Source organism: Ruditapes philippinarum, unplaced genomic scaffold (assembly GCF_026571515.1).
Source record: "Ruditapes philippinarum isolate M1 unplaced genomic scaffold, ASM2657151v2 ctg74_1_1_1_1, whole genome shotgun sequence".
In the NCBI taxonomy this organism is placed as follows: Eukaryota; Metazoa; Mollusca; class Bivalvia; order Venerida; family Veneridae; genus Ruditapes; species Ruditapes philippinarum.
The window spans coordinates 342,715-364,828 of record NW_026865153.1 but is presented as its reverse complement, the minus strand read 5'-3'; the positions used below and the strand labels follow the sequence as shown (position 1 = coordinate 364,828).

At 31.8% G+C, this 22,114-nt stretch overlaps 1 protein-coding gene across 1 annotated transcript in view; it reads left to right on the top strand.

The window, feature by feature from the left end:
* LOC132728028 (zinc finger protein 35-like) overlaps positions 1-14,136 on the top strand; it is a 96,625-nt gene extending 82,489 nt beyond the window's left edge. The window contains exon 16 of the mRNA XM_060713639.1: positions 14,042-14,136. Within this exon, the coding sequence (XP_060569622.1) occupies positions 14,042-14,136 (95 nt within the window). The remainder of the gene's footprint in view (positions 1-14,041) is intronic.
* The last annotated feature ends 7,978 nt before the right edge of the window (positions 14,137-22,114 follow it).

Below are 22,114 nucleotides of genomic sequence, written 5' to 3'. Positions count from 1 at the left end.
ACTACCCCAATTGCTTACACACCCACTACTGTTTTATGTGATATCTTTATTTATCAACTGTCCTTGAGTGGGACATTATTTTTAATCATTTTTTTGTTCACAAGAAGAGTATGAAGGAATTTTTACAGTTGCATGTCGATGGAAAATAAAGTTGAAATTTGAGATTTAACTGCCCTACATAAATATGGGGACAAAGGATTCCCATCAAGGTTAATGATGCACTTCCTGTGCATAGTGTATTCATAATCAGCTTCTCATGTGACCTCTGACCTTACCATCATGTCACTCTATATACAATCTGATCCCCTTGGACTTTATGGTATGCCCAAGAAAAAAAAAGGCTAAATACAGTACTTTATATTTATAGACAATTTACAGGAAAGTATGGCACAGATATTTAATTAATGAAAAAATACAAACCAAAAATTACTAAAAATACAAAAATAAGAGATTGGTATGTTAAGCAAAAGGTGTAGTCATGGACAAGATTTTTTACAATGGAGTTATAACTTTCTTTTTATTTTTTAAAGAACATTTGCCTTATGATTAACATGTCTTTCTCTCAACCCAGTGGTCTTGGACTCGAGAACACGGCCTTGTTATGTCATGTGACACCAGTACTTAATGTCATATTTGATGTAGATCTAGACTAATAACTTCTGTGCAAAAATTCGGATCAATTGCTCAGTCTGTTTTTCCAGAAATATATTCTAAACAAAATTTCAAACTGGGCTACAAATAGCACAAAATATGATTTTCAATCTATTTTTGAGTACATATATTATTTAAGAAATAATATAGCCCAAACTGTGATTTTAACGCTCAATAAAATCACTGTTAAGAGTTCAGATGCGAGGAACAATCTAACAGTGATTTTATCAAGCGCTAAAATCACCGATTTGGATATATTATTTTGATTCTAACATGACATTAACAAATAAATGCTACCATACCTTATATTAAGCAAAATTACTCTTGATTTGTTTCCGTACTCCGTACTCATTTCAGCGCTTCGCATTTTTAGTGGCTACGTCACATGTTTATAATGATCACGTCACATGTCTAAAATATAGAACGCCAACATTGATTTTATTGCATAATAACACACACTTTCGGTTCTTCTATGTTCAATAGGGAAAAATGCGGGTTGTGTTAGAATTTTGTATAACTTTCTATTTTAAATGCTCCAGTTGATCTATGAAAGAAATTCAAATTGTATGTTTTCAGGCTTTTGGACCCCAGTGGAGTAAAAAAGAGTTCCTTTATTTAAATACCACAAGTACTACTTTTGGTCCTCTCCAACGAGATTTTTATTACTATGTAATTTTATGGAAAAAAATCGTTCATAAATCAAAAAGCGAGTTATGACTGAAGAAAAAATAAACAAAGAACAAAAAATAGATAAGGAGATTGAGTGAGTGATTGATCATGCGAAAGAATTGAAACAAATTCTGGACGCACTTCGATGCATAAGGAGCATTAACTTAAGATAAAAGTTATGTGATGGAAAGATAATGTGTTAAATTATAAAATTTCAATTCAAAACTACGACAAATACACACCTTAAATGAACATATTATCTGAAATCTATGCTTTTAGATATTCAATTTTGATTATTTATGTTACCATTACAAGCAGATGTATTTTACGCTTTGTCAGCAATTATTATTTTATTTTTCACTTAATTTAAATCTATTGAAAAATTCGAAATAAGAAAATATTTTTTGGTATAACCTATATTTTACTTATGATAGTATTTTATTATACTTTTACTTTTCAATATCTAAATAATATAATAAAATATCAAAATGGTAAAGCCATAAGGAATAGTCTTAATTGTTAGGACATTAAAGCTGAGGGAAGAGACTTGCAGCTTTTCTGCCTGTCTTAGAATTGATATGATCATAAACAACAATATTCAGTAATTCTTTAATGCTCATTGATAGTGAAGTCACAGCACTGTCCAAAGGATCATACCTGTGTCAGGCTGCACAAATGTTTGCACTTTCTACCCCCTATGGGGGATGGGGGAAGGGGACATGTAGATTTGCCCTTACCTGACAGATTGACAAAATAGTGGAATGTGGGGACATCCATGTCTTTTGGACATATCAGTGTCTTTTGGACACATCTGTGTCTTTCGAATATATTTCTAGTTAAAGAATTTTTGTTTTATAGTTAATAAAAGATACACAATGATTGTGTAACCTCTGAGAAGGATGAATGAGATCAGATTCTTCCATCCAAGTACCCACTAGAAGCCTAACACTGTTCTAAAGATGTTTTAAATGGTTTCATTTTTTTTCTTAAGGTATATCAGCTGCATACAGAAATATTGACATTTTTCTTTGCTCTTCAAATTTCGATGTTGTTATTAAGGGCTGATATGATAACAATAGTTATTGTTGTTTTTTATGAGCAATTAAATAAATTCAGATGTTACTTGATATCTGTGCCATTCTTCTAGACAGGTGAGATATGGGTGTTGATTGAAAATTGGGACATTTTGCAGATTACCCTTTCAGTCTTTCTTTGCTTGCTGCAGATGCAAATTGCACCTTTTTCATTCATTATAATCAATGTTCTTCCAATATCATGTTTGAAAGAAACCCTTATTAGCATATAAAGTTCTCTTTCTTTTCTATATGTGAAGTAGCTTTTGAAAACAGGGGCAAAGAAAATGTTTTAGTTTGATAGCATGATCAGTTTTCAAAGGTAATGAGAACATGGTAGAATTTCGGGGCCGTGTTTCTCAGTGTATCAGATGAAAACGGGATGGACAGTAGTAAAAAATGGGGCCACTGGGTACGAGAATAGTTAATACTGACCAATGTGAAGCCTCACACTGTGTGATGACAGGAAGTCAAATAGCTAAATACACAGAAAATCATTCTAGCAATGTTAATGAAATTAGAAACGCATAATTTCAACGGAATGTGTAATTTGTATTTCAAATATGGGCCAATGTTGACAGTATGTATAATTACAAGATCAATGCATAAAAACGACAAAATGATATCTTGTTAACAAGCGTTCTATTGATGCAAATTTTCCTTTGTTATTTCATGAAACTTAAAGCAAAGGTCATTACAATGAATATTCCATACGGGAAGTCATTAAAAATTTGGAGACTTGTTTTCACCGTGCCAGTGGATGACCCCTTGTCCCTTTTGTCCAAGGCTATTGCCTTACTGTGAATTAACAGTTATTTAAATTCGGACATCAATTTTAACTGTTGAATATTTCAGTGATTTGATTAATTATGTTAAAAATTGTAGCGAAAAAAAAATTGTCATTTGATATTCAACACTGTTTGTATCACAAAAGTATAAGAATTAATTATTTCATCTTTGAAATTTAAGACAAAATTTTCCATTTTGAGAATCATTAATATAATTGCATTCTGTAGAGGTAATTAAGTTGTCTTGATTATGAATGTCTTCTTTTCGAATGGAGACCTGGGCCCTTTGAACCCGTATTTCACATTGTGAGGACCACCATCTTTCGGTCATTGCCCATTGAGAGAAAGTTTTTAAAAAAAATATTATACTTTATATGAAATTATTACATTGATTTTTTTAATGGACAATGGTAAGACTTAAAACCTAGGATATTAAAACATGATTTTTTTAATTGATATAGATTCTTTGTGGTGTCACATTTAAGCTGTTTCCCATCATGGTCCTTGCACAAAAGCCTTTGCATATAATGGCAGACATAACACCGCACTCTACTTGTTTCCAAACACTGCTTGCTATTGATTTGTTTTTTCTGAAAAATGGACTAGAAAAAAACAACCTGTAATTAATTCTTTATCTTCATTTCTCTATACCATTATTTTAAACTTGTGCAAGCATGTATATTTCATACTAAGTAAAAATTGTTTCTCTTAATCTGAATGATCGTATAATAGACATACAGATTTTAAAAAATTAATTTCAAGAACTTTAATTTTTTTTTGTGATTGTCAGTTGAGACAATAATATTTGACTTCATGATTTAAATAAATTGTAAACAAGGTAAAAATAATTTGAAGTATTCAATGAATCAAACTTCATTATTTTCTATCATATTTTAGCTTAGAGTGTGGGATTAAAAAGGGTTATTAAATGTGCAATTTGTCAAAAAAGTCAGAAAAGTTTTAACCTAAAATGCTAACTGTCGCTAATCTTTTCCTGTTGACAGGTAGTTGTTTTCGTATTTGACAATATTTTCATGTCTGATTTACTTGATAAGCCATTTCTAAAAAGGCAACATGCACACCTTAAAAAGTTGACAGGGATTAACATGGGATATCTGATTTTTACGGTATTGAATAGAACCAAGCTTGTTGCAAAGAAAGGGCTCTCATGTTTAATTTACCGTTATTTTTCATGTGTTGCTTTAAAGCAATTAACATTTTCGGAGATGATATTTCTGATTGTAATCCGTTTAAATGTGAAAATGTTTAAAAGGTGTATTGCATGGAGGTTCGTTAAAAGTATTCTCGAGTTTCCGACAAGTCTTTTATGTGTCATCTTTAATGCTTTTGTCATGGTATTTCGAAATTGTCATTCCTTTATGATGGCAGATAATTCATCTGATTTATCAATGTCTGTTTATATTCACCGAATTTCTTCCTTACACACAGAAATCTCATCGTTTTGCATGTTTACCTTAATATAATGCAGAATTGTGTGTAAAATCACAGGTCGAATGTGAGCGAGTGCTCAACCGATAGATGACTGACGGTGCATCTCAGTTTGATCGCTCATTTTAATTCCTTTAACACAGCGAAGTTTTGTACTTGCTCGCATTTATTGACCATTGTTAATGATATAGCTTCTTTTCCGTAGTTTTTTTTTCTATTTTGGCAAGAAAAAAAAAGATACTTTAGTGCTGAATATTTTGAAGTAATTAACATTACAATGAAAAAGCCCTTATAAAAATAAGCCAAGGTTTTTTGCATTTAAGAGGGTTTAAGGGAGTCAATAAGTGGATTATTGGATATATTTTTCCCAAAATAAAGGGGCCTGTTTTTCAAGGCTAAATGCCTGCAGACAGGAGGGTCATTAAAGGAGCATATTTGTGCATTAATTAAATGGAAAAAATGAGCAATTTATTTTAGATTAGACAAATGGGCATTAAATGGTCAAGGATTTTAAGTTAAGGGGGTCAGGTTTTAATACATTAAAAGTGTAAAGATTAAAATGGTTGTTTTGATTAATATGAAGTATATGCATAATATTAAATTGAATATAATCACCTGTCAAAAATTTGTCAGAAAAAAAAACACAACTTTTTTCAAGATACGTTTTAACCTTTGAATACTGAAGTGGCATCGAAATGATTGCCAAATTGTTGTCATTGGCCAAGCAGCAAAACTGTACATTATGACCACCACCCTTTTACTTTTGGTTACTTTATTGGAGCATTTTGATATACCGAAATCATTCAGATTTCAAATTCAAAGCAGGCCAAGTCTATTTACATAGTTACAGGACAACCTCTGCAGAAAAAAACACCCTTTGAGAGACAATGATTGTGGTTTTTTCTGAGAGGTGTTACGTAGTCTTACTGTAATACTTTCCTGGCAAAAAAATATAACATAGGCCAATATTGTAGTAAATTGGTTATTTCCGGAACATTATTTTTTTCAAAATCTTGGGCATTGGATTATTTAAAATCACTCATCCTTTATCGCTATGTACTAAATTCCCGTTATAAACTGTAAAAAATTATTGAATGCCGAAGATTGTGAAAATTAACGTTCCGGAAATGACTGATTTATTACGATATTGGCCGTTGTTAGAATTTTTTTTGGCGGGAAAGCATTACAGTTAAGACTACCTTAAATGCATTGTGACTTCGTACAGTGGCAACAAGTGTTAGTTTTGTTGTAAAGAAGTAAGTGCTCTAGAGGTGACCACTTTGTAGAGGTTGCACAGTATATGGTATGTTAAAGGAATAATAGGGGGCCAGCAGTTATATATTCTCCAATTTTATTTAAAACCTATACATGTATTTAAAGTTCAAAGTAACACCATTTTGGGGATGCTGAAACTTTGTGGGAAGATTTTTAAGTACTTAATATCCTTCTTCTTGTGCTTTTCTTACACTTTTTGACTTTTTCTTAAAGTTGAATGGTCTTTGTGATTAGTATAGGTCATAAAACTTTAAAGGGTTCTGATTTTCCTTGCTATTGAGTAACCCAAGTGTAAACCCCATACACTCCCATAAAATCTGGTAGTTGGTGTATTTCATTCAGGTTTTCTTCCCCTGTGAAAGGTTTTCTTCTAGGATATCCATTACTTCTAGAGATAGTAAAAAGATAATTTGATGGAAAGTGTCATAATAGGACGTTTTTGTTTTCTATAAGATCATCACTCTGCTGAATGAGAGGAGTTTTTTGTACTTAGACTACTGCCTTTCGAATTTAATTTACCGTGAAATCTTATTTTTACAGTGAGTAACTTTTATTCTTGACTTTTAGTGAACTTTAAAAACCACTGTATCATTGGTTATAAGGTTATTCCAGTTAGAAAAGAATAGTCTTTATTATACCACATCAAAAGGTAGAGGGATATAACTTTGGCATTGAATGTCGAAAGGTTAGAGTTGATGACTTCTAATCCAGTTACCTCTCTGGCGTGGGTTTGATCCCTGGGAGATGCTTTGGTAGTTTAGCACGGAGGAAGGTAGTCTAGTACTGGTGTAACTCTCTAGGAACGATGGTTAGGAAACTACTCGCCTATATGACTGAAATACTGTTGGGAAAAGGCGTAAAATGAAACAAAAAACAACGAATGTCCAGACTTTCATGTTACTATCTGTCCGTCCGTCCATGCACTTTCTGTCCATCACACTTCAACTGCAGATTAACTATAAAATTATTTCTGTGTATAAACAAAAAACTTCATGGTGGTTACATCTCATTGAGAAGAAATGCATTTCATGCCCAAGAGTCATAACTCTCTTTTGGTGTTATTTCTCTTTGAACTTTTTCATACTTAATCTTTGTCTGGGGCATAACTGAGGAAAAAAATGGAGGTTTTATCAGTTTGAAATAAAAAATATAACTCTCAAAGGTATGATACTTCAGTTATTGCCCTTTGTTATTTTTCATTGCTCTTTGTTATTTTTCATACTAAATTTTCTGTCAATGGCATTATTTTAACTAAAGCAGCTTTAGGTGGTGGCAACTTTATCAAGGGATCACAAGGTCTTAAGCCGTACTTGGGTTTGAAAGCCATGTTCAATCATTTGGCACCAGTTTTAGTTTGTCCAGGAAGTGGACTTGAACATTATTCCAATAATCTACAAGTTTTTCATCATAAGGAAATAATTATATTTTAACAAAATATCTACATTTTGTTCTTATATAATATCAAGCTAAAAGAGTAATACACATCAAAATATAAATGAAACTTAAAACAAATTTATCCATTTGTAATAGTACTTGTGGTACCTGTATATCCAAGAAATCCATCCGAAAGGCAAAATTTATGTGATTTTATAAAATTAATAAAGTTCTGGCAGACACAGGATTAATCCTCTCTTGTACTTACAGAGCAATTTTAGAGTTATAAAATCATTATGAGCACAGACATGTATGTGATATTGTAAAATAATTTTTGATTATCTCCCTTACACTATAAAGTATATGCATCTCACTTAACTTTAATCGTAACGCTTCTTTTTATTCAAGGTCATTGATTTCATTCAGCTGAGATACAAGGGATATTTTAAATTTTTGACCTAATTTAAAAGTGTACTTATAATGAAAAAAAAAAAGTAAAGGTTAAAACCTTGAAATACTTGCTCAAGCTCGGGTATTTAACTTCAGCTAAACAATTTGTTTGGCGCTCACGCTGCTGGAGCTGAAAGTGTCCAGTCTTTGCCATAAGAATAAGCCAGCTTGCACATCCATGCAGTCTGACCAGGCTCTATACTATTGGTAGCTGAATTTTATAGAATTCTGATATTGAAATCCCTTATATTTTGAAATGGTCTGTTCTAAGTTAAAGCCTGGGCGAATCCATTACACAAATTTAGCAGGTTAAGGGTTAGTGCCTTAGTGGTGGTTTGAGTTTCTTTTTTTGTGCCAAGACCGGCCAGTTTGCATATATACATATATATTTATGCATTCTGCCTTGATTTGACATATAAAATCCCTAAAATGAAGAATGGACAGGTCCAGATCCAAAGTTTGGGCAAGTCTATTGTGCAACTTTAGCTGGGTTTAGCCCGAGCGTTGATACGACAGTATGCAGACGACGATAGGTTTCAATGTATTTGTTGTCACATCATCCGCATTAAGTAACCCTGTTAGTGTTACCTGTAGATAGGGGAGATCAACTTGAATGAAATTCCTCATTCATAAATACCTGGGTGTCCATGAGAAAAAATGCAGCAATTTCCTGTCCTAGGCCAATTGAAAAAATGTCAAAAAATATTTAATTTTTTGTCCATGACAAATTTATTTGAAAAAAAACAAACTATTTATTTTAAATTGAATATAGTGAAACAAACCTGTCAGCACGTTTTCTTTTATAGTCTGCTACCTGGATTAACCTATGTAATATATACGTGTTGCAGTAAAAAAAATGTTTGAGAACCATGTTCAGGACGTTAAATCAAACATAATGTAAGTTTTCCTAGTTAGGTAAAAGGAAAACAAGGGAGCAGTGGCCTTAAGTGGTAAAGGTATCTACCTCTCAACCCAGGGATCATTGGTTTGAGACCTTCTTGGTCACAAACATGTTTCTGAAGATGACACCAGCACTGGTTAGTCCCAGGGCACAGACACTACTTTCACAATCAAACTAAAACTAAAAGCAACGAAATTATGAGTGCATGAAGAAACTTTGTCAACTTTTGCAGAGGGCAGTGGGGCATGGGGAGGGGGATTTATTATAATTATGAAAAAGTTGAAATGTATGACACTACTTCAGTATTAAGCATGTGTGACCACTGGTTAATAATGAAGATCACTTGCCCATCACCCTCTGGGTTCGAATCCCCTTACTGAACGTCGGTGGTTCTTCTCAGGTGCCTGTTCGTGCCTGAAATAATGCATGGCAGGGCACCTAGGGTCTTCCTCAACCAGTAAAGCTGGAAAGTGGGCCATATGACCGTACACTGTTTTGATGTGATGTTAAACCCAACCAAAAAAAAAAAAAAAAAATAGATAACATTACAATAATCTTATCATCGGCTACCAAGTAAGCTAATCTAGTGACATCCTGGATTATGCTTTTCGTTTCAAGGTGGACAATTTTCGAAAATGATAAGGGTTATATGTTAAAGGTTAAAAAGCTAAAATTAACCATTTTGGATACAGGATTGCTAAACATTACGTTTAATGTTACCATCGTAAAAGTAGGTTGGAGGATGTATATTAGTTACTATATTCCGAAGTGAATTTTAGTTTCGTTACCAAGAAATTGTCGAGTGTCCCCGAGTGTCCTTGTAGTGTTTCAAATGTAATCTTCATTTACATCTCATTATAAAAATGATATTTATTATCTTGTAATTGAGATTGTAAAATGATAAAAAGGGGTAGCTTTTCTTTGTTTTTTTGTGATTTTATCTGATACAATAACTTTTAGTTTGCGTGATTTTTTTTCTTAGAAGAGCCAAATTTCGTAACAAGTAGCCTACTCTACAATGATCCCCAGTCTGTCTGTCTTTAGTCCAGTTTCCTGTTTTTGAGACAATTTGTACAAATACTTGTCAAGCAGCAAAGCTTTTTTTATATCTAGAAACAAAAATAAAAATTTGAATAGTTATTATGCATACAAAAAATGATAAAGTGTGTTTAATCTTTGCAATACCCAAAATTATCAATCGGACAATTTACTCATTTGGTGGATCATTGACGTATGTTGGTTTAACATTGAGGTATGCCAGTTGAATCCAAATTTGGTAATTGACTTTTCCAAAAATAGACACTGGGTAAGGTTTAATAAGTTAATCCAGATGCAAATAAAAATGAGCCGCGTAACGACAAAACCAACGTAATGCGTTTGCCACCAGCATGGATCCAGACTAGCCTGCGCATCCACGCAGTCTGATCAGGATCCATGCTGTTCGCTTACCAACTCTATTACAAGTAGAGAAACTGATAGCGAACAGCATGGATCCTGATCAGACTGCGTGGATGCACAGGCTGGTCTGGATCCATGCTGGTCGCAAACCCATTACGTTGGTTTTGTTGTGATGCGGCTTAAATAACTTTAAGAATAATATTAAAATGCTGTACGTTCATTATAACAAGTACCAATTTAAAATCTCTCCTATTGTATTTGTAGGGGACAATTTTTCATTACTTTGCATTTAAGATTTTCTGATGCCAATTCTCTCATTTGCACCAGATTCCTCAAATTCAATTTTTTTATAAAATTTTACAGCAATTCTAACTGCTACATAATGACAAAACATTCACAAAAGCTGATTATTTTTTAGCAGTTTTAAATTTGACAAACCATTGTGAAAAAAAATGATGAAAACTCAAATGTAAAACAAGTCATTTCTATGTAAATTTCTTCAAAATTTCCAGAAAAGCAGAAAACCAGTCTGATATTTATTGAAAAGTGTCCAAGTTGGATGAGAAGCAGACGGCCACCATCCCACACATGAGTTGCCATTCTGTGTGGTTGCAGGTTGCCTGATAATTGCATCAGGTTTAATAATGATTGGATGATAGATAGGTGCTGATACAGACTGGTTTGGTTCACTTACTTCATTAATGGTGGAATGTTCATTCATAAGGTACTGAACCAGTCTACACTCTTAAAACAGAAGATTTGATAGGAAGTTAATGTATACTTAAAGACATTGTGGTTATGCTGTTTGGCACAAACAACAATAAGACCTGTTTTCATTTGAACAAAGTATTACAAGTTATGTATACTTTAGCACTTTGTTTACAGACTTAGGAACTTACTTTTATTCCTTTATCTTTCCTTAAGAGTGAAATCCTATTTTGCTTTTCCTATTAATTTTTACAAAATTGTATTTTGCTGTTCCAATTTTTCTTTGGCTTGTTTTGCTCATCCAGTTTTCTTTTGAAATATTTTAAGACCTTTTCAAAGATCATTTGCCACTCATTCCTTAATGATAATGTTTATGGATATGTTTTGCTTGCTCTTTCATTTTTCCAGAATCATGCTTTGCTCTTTCATATTCCATTGCCATGTTGTCCATAAGCAATGTTCCTTAAGTGTGTTTTGCTTTTGCTCTTTTAAGCCATTTTCATGTTTTGCTCTTTCATATTCCATTGCCATGTTAGTCATAAGCAATGTTCCTTAAATGTGTTTTGCTTGCCATTTTCATGTTTTGCTCTTTCATGCCATTTTCATGTTTTGCTCTTTCATGCCATTTTCATGTTTTGCTCTTTCATATTCCATTCCATTGCCATGTTGGCCATAAGCAATGTTCCGTAAGTGTGTTTTGCTTTTGCTCTTTCATGCCATTTTCATGTTTTGCTCTTTCACGCCATTTTCATGTTTTGCTCTTTCATGCCATTTTCATGTTTTGCTCTTTCATGCCATTTTCATGTTTTGCTCTTTCATATTCCATTCCATTGCCATGTTGGCCATAAGCAATGTTCCGTAAGTGTGTTTTGCTTTTGCTCTTTCATGCCATTTTCATGTTTTGCTCTTTCATATTCCATTGCCATGTTGGTCATAAGCAATGTTCTAAGCAATTGTGTTTTGTTTTATCATTTATTGCTATTTCATATTCCATTACCATGATTTGCTCAGTCAATGTTGCTTTGTCATGTTTTGTTCCTTTATTAACTTTGTCATGTTTTGTTTATCTAGTCAGTTATGTTCCTTTGTTGTGTGTCATGTTTTAATCTTTCATGTTCATGTTTTGCTCTTTCATGTTCCTTTGTCATGTTTTGCTTCTAGGTGTTCTCTTACCTGTTACATTTTTGTCATGTTTTCACAGAGGAAAATTATCAAATACTTATGACATTTTCAGACACATATTTGCCACTCTCGATTTTACACCAGGGCTTTGTCTGTTGACCATCTTTGTGACTGTCATGTTGGTCCAGGTTTCTGTCAAGTAAAATAAAGACCCTTAACCATTCTTAGTATAATTATCTAAGCTACTAGATTGATAATAAAACTCATAACATAAAACTGTGTTTATTACAGACATCTTTAAAACATGGAAATGTGTTTTACCTCATTCTTACATGAAGTTTTTATGGCAGGCTCAGTGTTCACTGGTCTCTCAGATAAATTAAATACTTGCTTCCTGGGCTTTATCATTTTTATTGTTCTTTTTAAATTGAATTATAGATAGTTCTCACAGGAAGGTAAGGCCCTCCATCTTCAAATTTCTGAACTGTTGCTTACTTAAACTTAGAAAATGTATGATCTGTTGTATTGTTTTGATTATTCAGTCAAATTTAGAAAGAGAGTTGAATTGAATGATGATAGTTAATTATTTTTTATTATGTTAAATTTTTTGTGTTGCTTACATAATTATTTTTATTATGTAGAATATTTATGTCATTCAGATAAAAAAAATTATGTAGAATATTAAAGAAATTTATGTAGAATATTTGTGTCATTTAGATAATTATTTTCTCATATAAAATGTAAATGTAAGAAACTGAATTTTTAAAAAGTTTACTTGGATATGACCAGAAAAGATGGTCTCTTAAGGAAGGTTAATTGTCTCATTAAATTGCAAGATAAAAATGCCAAAATTGGTAAGGTGGTATTCTTATACAGATGGTTTAGTTTTTAAATTTATTAAATGACAAAGAACAATATTTAATATTAAATTATAATTAAAGAACATTACATGTATTTAGTATCAAATTATAATAAAGAATACATTTTATTACAAAATTTAAATTAATATTTTATAATAGTTCTAAAAAACAATATCTAGATAATTGAACATTATTCACTACATGCTAAGTGTCCTTTCAGGTATAAGTGGCATTATCTATTAAACTGAAAACCGATTTTTTTCAATTTGACTTTATCTCCATTTATCAAATTTTAACCTGAAAACTAAACTTTTCTGTGATATTCTCCTCAAAGTTAAAGAATGTAAATCCATGAAACAGAGCACTGTATTATTATGTATTGCAAAAATCTTCCCATCATATTTTTTTTTCTGTCCCCTATTTGACAAGACAGACATATTTATCAATCAGAGACTGATGTTTAATGACCAAATGAGCCGTGTCATGACAAAACCAACATAATGGGTTTGTGACCAGCATGGATCCAGACCAGCCTGCGCATCTGCGCAGTCTGATCAGGATCCATGCTGTTCGCTTATCAACTCTATTACAAGTGGAGAAACTGACAGCGAACAGCATGGATCCTGATCAGACTGCGCGGATGCGCAGGCTGGTCTGGATCCATGCTGGTCGCAAACCCATTATGTTGGTTTTGTCATGACACGGCTCAAATTATGATCGAATCTCCATGTTAATTATCATCCAATATGACTGACTCCCACAGTCTTTAATCAGTGATATATGCTTGAACTTACTCACCTATCTTATATCTAGTAAAGTACAAGCCTAGGCACTCGCACTGTGCATGACCACCACCGCTAATATAGATACCATAATTTGTTGTCCACTAATTATCAGAAATTGTGACATTAATTGGTCAACAACAGATTAACGACCTTTCTGAATCAAATAATTGTATATATATATACATGTATATATCATGTGATTATGTGAAGAAGAAAAAAAGGTTTTATGCAATGCTTTTGATATGAAAAAAAGGGATTATTTAATCTGGTAATTAAGATAACAATTAAAATTATTGATGCTATAAGTAATAATCATTATTGTCATAAAAATCAGCATCTTCTTCATCACCATTATTATTGTTATCATTATCTTTAACATTATGTCACTATTATCATCAGTGAGATTCTATCTTCACCATTTAATATTATTGTCAAAGAATTTATTTAGATAATAATGTTAAAAGATGTAGTTGTTATTTATTTATTGTTGATGATAATGAAGATCATTACAGATATTCATAATGACAATGATGATCAGGTGATGATTATGATGATGGTGGTAGTAGTTTTGGTGGTGATGATAATGATGATGATGATAATGAAGATGGTGGTGTTAGTGAGGATGATGATTAGTGGTGGTGTTGGTGATGATGATGATGATGACAATGATGATGATAATAATGATAATGATGATAATAATGATGATAATGATGATGATGATAATGATGATGATGACAATGATGATGATGATAATAATGATGATGATGAAGATAATGATGATAATAATGATGATGATAATGATGATGATGACAATGATAATGATGATGATAATAATGATGATTATAATAATGATGGTGATGATTATAACAATTACTGTTTTCTTTCTTGTTTCTGTTTAAAAACTGTCAACAATTGACTTTTTTTCATTCATCACAAATTCCTTTTACTTTTCAAAATCATGCAACAATATATTTTTTGTACTTAAAATTATCTATCAACTGACCACATTCATATAATTGTTTGTATGAAGGACATTAGCCTATCCATTTAATTTTTCCATTTAAAACATAAATTATCACTGACTCTGAGGTTACACATAAAACTTCATTTAAAAATGTCAATCATTTTGATGTATGAATTTTGTGGTCAGTCAAATTTTTATGAAATTTTTATGTATTTTTAAGAGAGGAAAGAAAAACCAAATTAATGCAATGTCCATACAGTAATGTGTTCTTTATTTGTATGTATATTAAATGCCATATTTGAAGTCATTTATAGTTAACATTGGTAAATGTTAATGTAGGGTGAAATTTAATACAAAATTCCTGGAGCTAATGATGAATAGTGGAGAATGTAAACTGTCAAATTATAGCCAATAAATTGTAAATTAATTAATTAAACTATGTAGGTCCTCCTCATAAAAATAAAAAAACACAAAAGAATGTAAGTCCTCCAATTTGCCCCTGCTTTCATCAATCTATCAAAATGGCTCAAGTATCAACAAATTTATTTTAAATTTCTGGTCTGGTTCCCTGTCTCAAAATTTGTGTTAACTCAGCCTCTTGCTCTCAAACAAAAGGAACCATACTCTCAGACAAATTCTCTTGATATAAAATCTATTATGGAGCACCAAAGTAGCTATTATGCATAGTATCATAAGAGAGCAATTGACAGCAGTAGCTTTCCATATTATATCATATTTCTTGAAGATTCTTTTACCATACTGAGTATTTGAATTCCTTATGGAAGCATTCAACCATTTTTTTCAACTTGAATGTTGGCAGGGGGAAGGAAGAGACTGCTGTGAATAGCCAATGTTCTTCTGAGTATTGCCCACATGTAAAGAGCCAGTCAGGTCAACCTTCTTGTACATGCAGTCCGACTTTGACACAGTCTTGATATCTTTATATTTTAATACCTTAACCCTAGTACCACACTAAAAATCTATCAGTTTGGACATGATGTATTCTTGATGTGAGTACTTCAGGGTTTTTTATGGTCTGGTATGTATTTATATTGGTAGAGGATGCTGTTGTGTATCCCTGTTGTATTGCCAGTCCAATCCTTGGGTGCATGAGCCAAGAGTTTTTCTTGACATTTAATCTTGGACATTAAGTCTAAAATTGTCATTTGTCTCTCACCTCTGATAAAAAAAAATCATGTGGAATTACCGGTAGTTGAAGGTCACTTGTAGAGAAATTGGTAAGTTCTCACAGGTTAGTTATCCAGGAAAGCAGGTTGGGTTGACTGATTGCCAAGATTTGACCATAACTTGTGTTGAAATTAGCATTAAAACAAACGTACAAACAAACACTGTCCCTCTTGTTATAATTTATACATTCAACTTTAATCACATATCCTCTTTTGACATAGTAAACATATAGAAGTTACTTTGGCTTTATTTTCTTGTATAGTAAATATTTCAATCTTTGTTGTGATTTAGTTTAGGCTATTGAAGTTCAAGTGTTGATGGATTCGGCCAGTTCATTGTTTATATGATGGTGACTCAAGTTGCATAAAATTAGACACTCAGAGTTCCGTTCGCAGCGAACTCGTCTTTAACAAACCCCGTGTTGTTTCCAACAGCTATAAGGGTCTCTCGATACGATTTTTTTTATAGAAAAGTAAACATCTTTTTTGACATTAAAATATTTGCAGTTTCTGATGATTTTTATCTAAATTTTTTTTTTTTGTTAAAAGTTCAACAGTTTTGCAGTACAATTATAAACAACATCTTTCAAGTGTCTAATTGTGTACAACGACAACTGTTCAATTTATAAAGAAATATCTAAATCTTTCAAATTCAAATATGTTGAAGGTCCTTGAGCACAGTCTAGATGGCTGAGTTATTTAAATACCAACAGATTATCTTTAGTGAAATAACCGAAATTTTCATAAAACCGAAAGTTTAAAAAGACAGGATGTGGCATATTGACTTTAACGACAAAAAAACTCTTTAAGTGTTCGAAGGTGATCTTATATGGGCGGTAAGGTCTACTGTACATTTGCTGAATGTGCACATTCCTTTATATGAACCGAACGCGAGGATGAGATTAGCTAAATCTCTCTCGGTCATGTACGTATTCCTTTTTAGATGATAATCTAGATGTATTTCGTGTATAAACTATTAAATACCAGTTTGTATATTCATTGTAATCAAAGAATTCTAGTTATTATATCATTCAAAAAACAAAATTTAATGTATCATTTTCCGAAATTAAAAAAGGCGAAAATTTTTATGTAATTTGATCCTTCTAAAGTAAATATTAAGAATTGCATGATATTTTTGTTTAAATAACATTTTTCTGAATCTTGGTGTAAAGAAATTTTATACGTAACTGAGTTATTGCAATTACCTTCTTAAAAATATACATTTAGATCAGATGAGATTTGCATAAGGTTGATCTAGCCTGTCCGCAGAGTCTTTCAAAGTTTCCCTGCATAATCAGTGTCTTTTAACTAAACATATCCTGCTAATTTGCCTGCTAGAACAAAACATTAATCATACCTGAAGAAATGAGACAGTGCTGATTATAGAATTATTTGTCATAAAAGTGACATACTGTAAACAACAGAAGAAGTTTGACTTCCATTTGTTTACAAAATTCTAATAAGGAATTGCTAAAAAGCAAAAGATGGTTCAGGTTATTGGCCAATTGGTAACTTTTTTTGAAACTATAATAGGATACCAAAAATAAAAAGATTTTAGGAATATAAATTATGGGCCTTTAAGATAGTTAGCAAGGTAATTCTTCAGAAACTTGTACGGAATGTTACAATAAGTAAAATGAAACCATTGAAGTTTTGAAAAATTACAGAGATTTTGTGAGCCGAAATTTGACTGGCTTCAATGCATGCGTGGGAGGGCAGAGTAGTTTGACTGATATAGCTTCTGAAAATTTTGGTAATATTGCGGTTAACATGTTTATTGAATAGTGTGCGCTTCATGAATTTCCGCCTTGCTTTTGCGACAGCTGTTTAGTGTTCAAAATGATACAATGTATAAAGTTTGCAATATATCTTAATGACATATGATATAACATACAGAACACAACTTTTACAACAGGTGATTTCATATTCCGCGGACCTCCTCCTTAATATTCTGCATGCGTTTTGGTAATTAATGTAAATTTATTGAAATTTCTCATTGTTTTCGACAGTAACTTGAGACAGATGAAAGGGAAAATTTTGACATTTTAAGACGCTATATTGCATTCTTTATGTCCATATACTCATCAAAGGCTTGTGATGGAATTTGGTGTAATCAATTTCTTTTTTTTCTTCCGAGTTTTTTTTTTTTTTTTTTTTTTTAAATTTTTTTTAATATTCATTGTTTGACCTTCTAACTTTGTTTAAAAAAAATTGTTTTAGTGACATTATTGGTATTAACTGTAAGTTGTAATTCAAGTTCTACAATTCTTAAAAAATGCGGCGAGGCATTGCAGTTTTGTTGAAATTTCAATAGTAAAAGTAAAGGTTCATACCTAAGTGCTAAAGGAACTAAGCATGTAATTTTTAGAAAGAGTTTAACAATTTTAAGTTTTTGTTTCAAGTACAAAATGATGACTAAGAATTAAAAGATGAAATTAAACGAGGCAAATGCTTTTTTATAGGGTACGATTTTGGAAAATTATGAGGTGTTTTCTTCAGCATGTCAAGAATAGCAGTTGAACTAAGTTCATAAGCATATTTTACAGCAAAGAAAATTAAAGTGCTTAAATGTCCTGAATTTTTTGCTCTCTGACATCTTTTGGGAAATTAATCGTCGTAAAAATGTGCGAAATTTTTTTAGTAACCTTTCAGCACGTTTTTTTCTTTGTATTATTTTTTTTTTTAACCATCGCCATTATACTAAAGCAGCGGTCTTAATATATTGTTTTGTTTTTTTTTTCCCAAATATTCTTACTCATCCCTTGTTTGCGATTATATGACTTTAACGATAAAAATAATCATAAAATATCATAAATGTCCGGAGCGCACATTAAAATTATTTATTACGAGACCTGAACGCAACCTTTACAAATTATTCCTTTGTCACCAATGCTGACCTTTTTTTAGTCATTTCAGCTATTAAACTTGTAAAATTAATTTACTAGTATTATGTTAATGATCATCTTCCTTTTGAAAAAAATAAAAGGGAAAAGAAAAAAAATTATATTGAAAAGAATTTAGCTGCGTTGATTTACGAGGCATGGTAAAACGTTATTTTGCTGTTTCACTCAAAAGTGCTGATGCGTCAATGTATGTCAACATGACAGTTACTGTTTTCCCCGTTTATTTTTAAACTATCTATATGAATGAAGCAGCATGAGATATTTATTATGAATGAAATGTTTTCGTTAGATCACTATCATTTTAACTGCTGGATTTTAAACATCTTTTGTGGGGTTTCAATGTAGTGTACCTGATATAGTGTGTATTAAAATCACTCCCCTGCATACGCTACACTGATTATGACTGCAACACAAACTTGTTGTGAATAAAATTTTAATATGTCCCCATATTCACATGTATTCAAAAAATCAGGGAATTATGTTTCCGGGAATTATGTCATTATGTAATCTTAGCTTTTTCTGTTAAAAAAAGATAAAATTGCAATTAATTGTACAAAACTAAATGTCCCTGGAAATCATATTTAACCTTGACCTTGCTAAATATCTTAAATGGATTTGTCCATCTTTTTAATCTGGACAAAACCATTCATACTTTTAGGGAAAATTTTAAAAATATGAACTAACTGAATAGTAAACAGTGCATAGTTCATGGATGTTCCGGCTGAACTTGGTCGGCGCTGGTCGCACGGGTAGAGTCTGTTGCTTCCAGCAGGTTAAAGGGACTCCACTGAGGTTTTTTGACATGATGGGACTGAAAATATTTGTTTCCAGATAAATGTACCATTTGATGTAGGTGTAGACCACGAATCATTGATCATTCGCGCACTTCGTTTTTCCATAATAATTATTCAAATTGTAAAAAAAATGACCCAAAATGAAAAGCGTTTAAACGCTTTTCACTCAAATTAGGCTAAGAAAAGCATAAAACTACGATTTTCGATTTATTTTAAAATATATTTCTTAACTATCTTTGCATATATTTCTGTTTAAAGCGCCCCAGTTTATTTATGTAAGAAATTCCAATGTTATGTTTAGGCTTTAAAACCTCAGTGTAGTCCCTTTAAGGGTTTAAATAAGATTTTGATTATTCTGAAAGTTGACATTTGATGTTACACACACACAATTGTAATGATATATAATATCAAGCATTTTTATAATCTGTTTTCATTGTCACTGTATCTCTTGGATTACCTCCCTTTAGTAAATCTCAAAGGCAGTCTTTAAAATTGCATAAATCATATATTGAATAAAATCATAAGATATTAATAAAGAGAGTAAGTTTAATTTTATCGAGAATTTTTTTTTTTATTATTTTCTTTTTGCCTCCCTGAATGAAGATAAATAATATTATAAGTATGTTTAGAAGAATGAGAAAAAGAATGTATTTTCCATTCTCGATGAAACTGCAGTAATGAAAAGACCAGTTTCATGTTACAGGGGGTAACATTTCGTACACATTTTAATTCATAATATTGAGCTATGCTATAAGAGAAATTTTAAAATTTGCTAGACAGTTAAATAGCAATTGCTCTATTGAATATGGTGAAATATATTTTCAAATGAATAAGCAATTAAATTAGTGATATGGAGAGTTTGTATGATATAAATCACACATTATTGTGAAGGGAGAAACGAAGAAAACAAGAAGTATGGGTGTCTATTTCTATACCTGAAATGTTAAGAATATGTCATATGGTAAACTTTGTTTTATAACCAAAAAATTATAACCCTAAAAAAGATCTTCCTTTAACTTAGAGTCTTGTGCCTCAATTAAAGTGGTGTGACTAAAGAAACAGTGCAGACCAAAATCAGCTAGTCAGTTCTTATTAACCAGATTTTCCGTAGGAAAAAAACTGGTTATTTGATTGAGGTATATAAAAATGGTGAGCAGGCGGAGGAGTGGGCGGGTGTAAACAATTTCTTCTGTGTGCAACTCCTACATTTTGCAAGGGATTTTGTCTAAACTTTCATAGGAGCTTTGTCATCAAGTGCCCTGGTGCATATTGTCAGGGTTTTGTGATTTTAAAATTTTTGACCAAATTATGACCCCTTATATGGAATATATAGTGATAAATTTCTTCTGTGCGCAACTCCTACATTTCTCAAGGGATTTTAACCAAACTTTCACAGAAGCTTTGTCATCAAGTGCCCTGGCGCATATTTTCGCAGCTTAATGATTTTAAATGAAAAATGCTCACAATATGCACCATGGCTCTTGATGACAATGCTTCTGTGAAACATTAAAAGTTGAAAACCTAGATTTGTCTCATTTCGTAGTTTCTTGTTTTATCATTTTCCTCTCAAACTGATTATTGGTTATGTCCTGATTTTAAAAAGGACACATTGATATTGCAGTAAGGGTTGAGAAGTGTTGTTAAAAAAGTGACCACTTTTTCGGTGCGGCCCCCCATCCAAATGATATATCAGGGGGTTTAAAGGGGGCGGCAGTTCCCCTCATCGCCAAGAAAATTTTGGACATGTTAGAGGCTAAAAATGACCCCAGATTGATCACAAGGTAATGTGTAACCAACGCTGAAAAGCATTTGACTCTATCTCAATCCATTGAGAAGTTGCAGCACTTTGAAATCAATTTTGATGGAAAAAATCAACGCAAAATAGTGATTTTTGGCAATTTTGAGATGTCCCCTCGTTGCCATGGTAACAGGAAATTTAAGCCTGAGCATGTTGTTACAAAGGCAATGGTCCAGTCAACATTTGTGCCAAGTTTGATTAGTATTGAAGCAGTTTTTATAGTTTTATAGCAATTTGAACTTGTAACGGAAGAGTTTTCAATGAAAACAGCCATTTTTCACAAAATGCTCATGAAGTAATGGGTTAGTTAAGTGGTAAGATATAACTTAAATTCAGTAACATTACTGCAAACCAATGATAATCGCTGTTATTAAGAAATATGAGAATTCAATACTTGTATTAATTTTATAGCTAAAAAAAAAATGAAGAAAAAAAAAAGAAGAAAAAAGTAACCAGACTGCGGCTTATGTTTGAAATATGAAATTTCCAGCCAATCAGATTTTAAGATTATTGTATTCATTTATATACTGTCACAAACACAATTTTGCTTATAGTTTCCCAGGCAATGCATCTGTATTTAAGTTTACAAAATCATCCTTTATCTATTTTTGTGAAATTTCAATGAAATGAGTCACATCTTTATTTAAATGCCCTACTTTTCGCTTCAATTTCTCTTTTTTACTGTCATTTTAGTAAACTTAAAGGCATGTTTTTCAAAAAGATAGATGTCTTCAAAGGAAAGGTATAAAAACGTGTATAATTTGCATTATTAAATTTTTATGTTATTAGGTTTTTGTTTACAAATGGGTGAAAAGCATGTTGGCAAGTCAACGTGAGGTTAAAGGGTGACTTTTTTTGAAGGAATTAAAGAAAAAAAGGCACTGTAATTAAGACATTCTTAAATAGCGAACATAGACAAATTTCAAGTGCATTGCTTATTCACCAGGAAGAAAAAGATGTAGTTT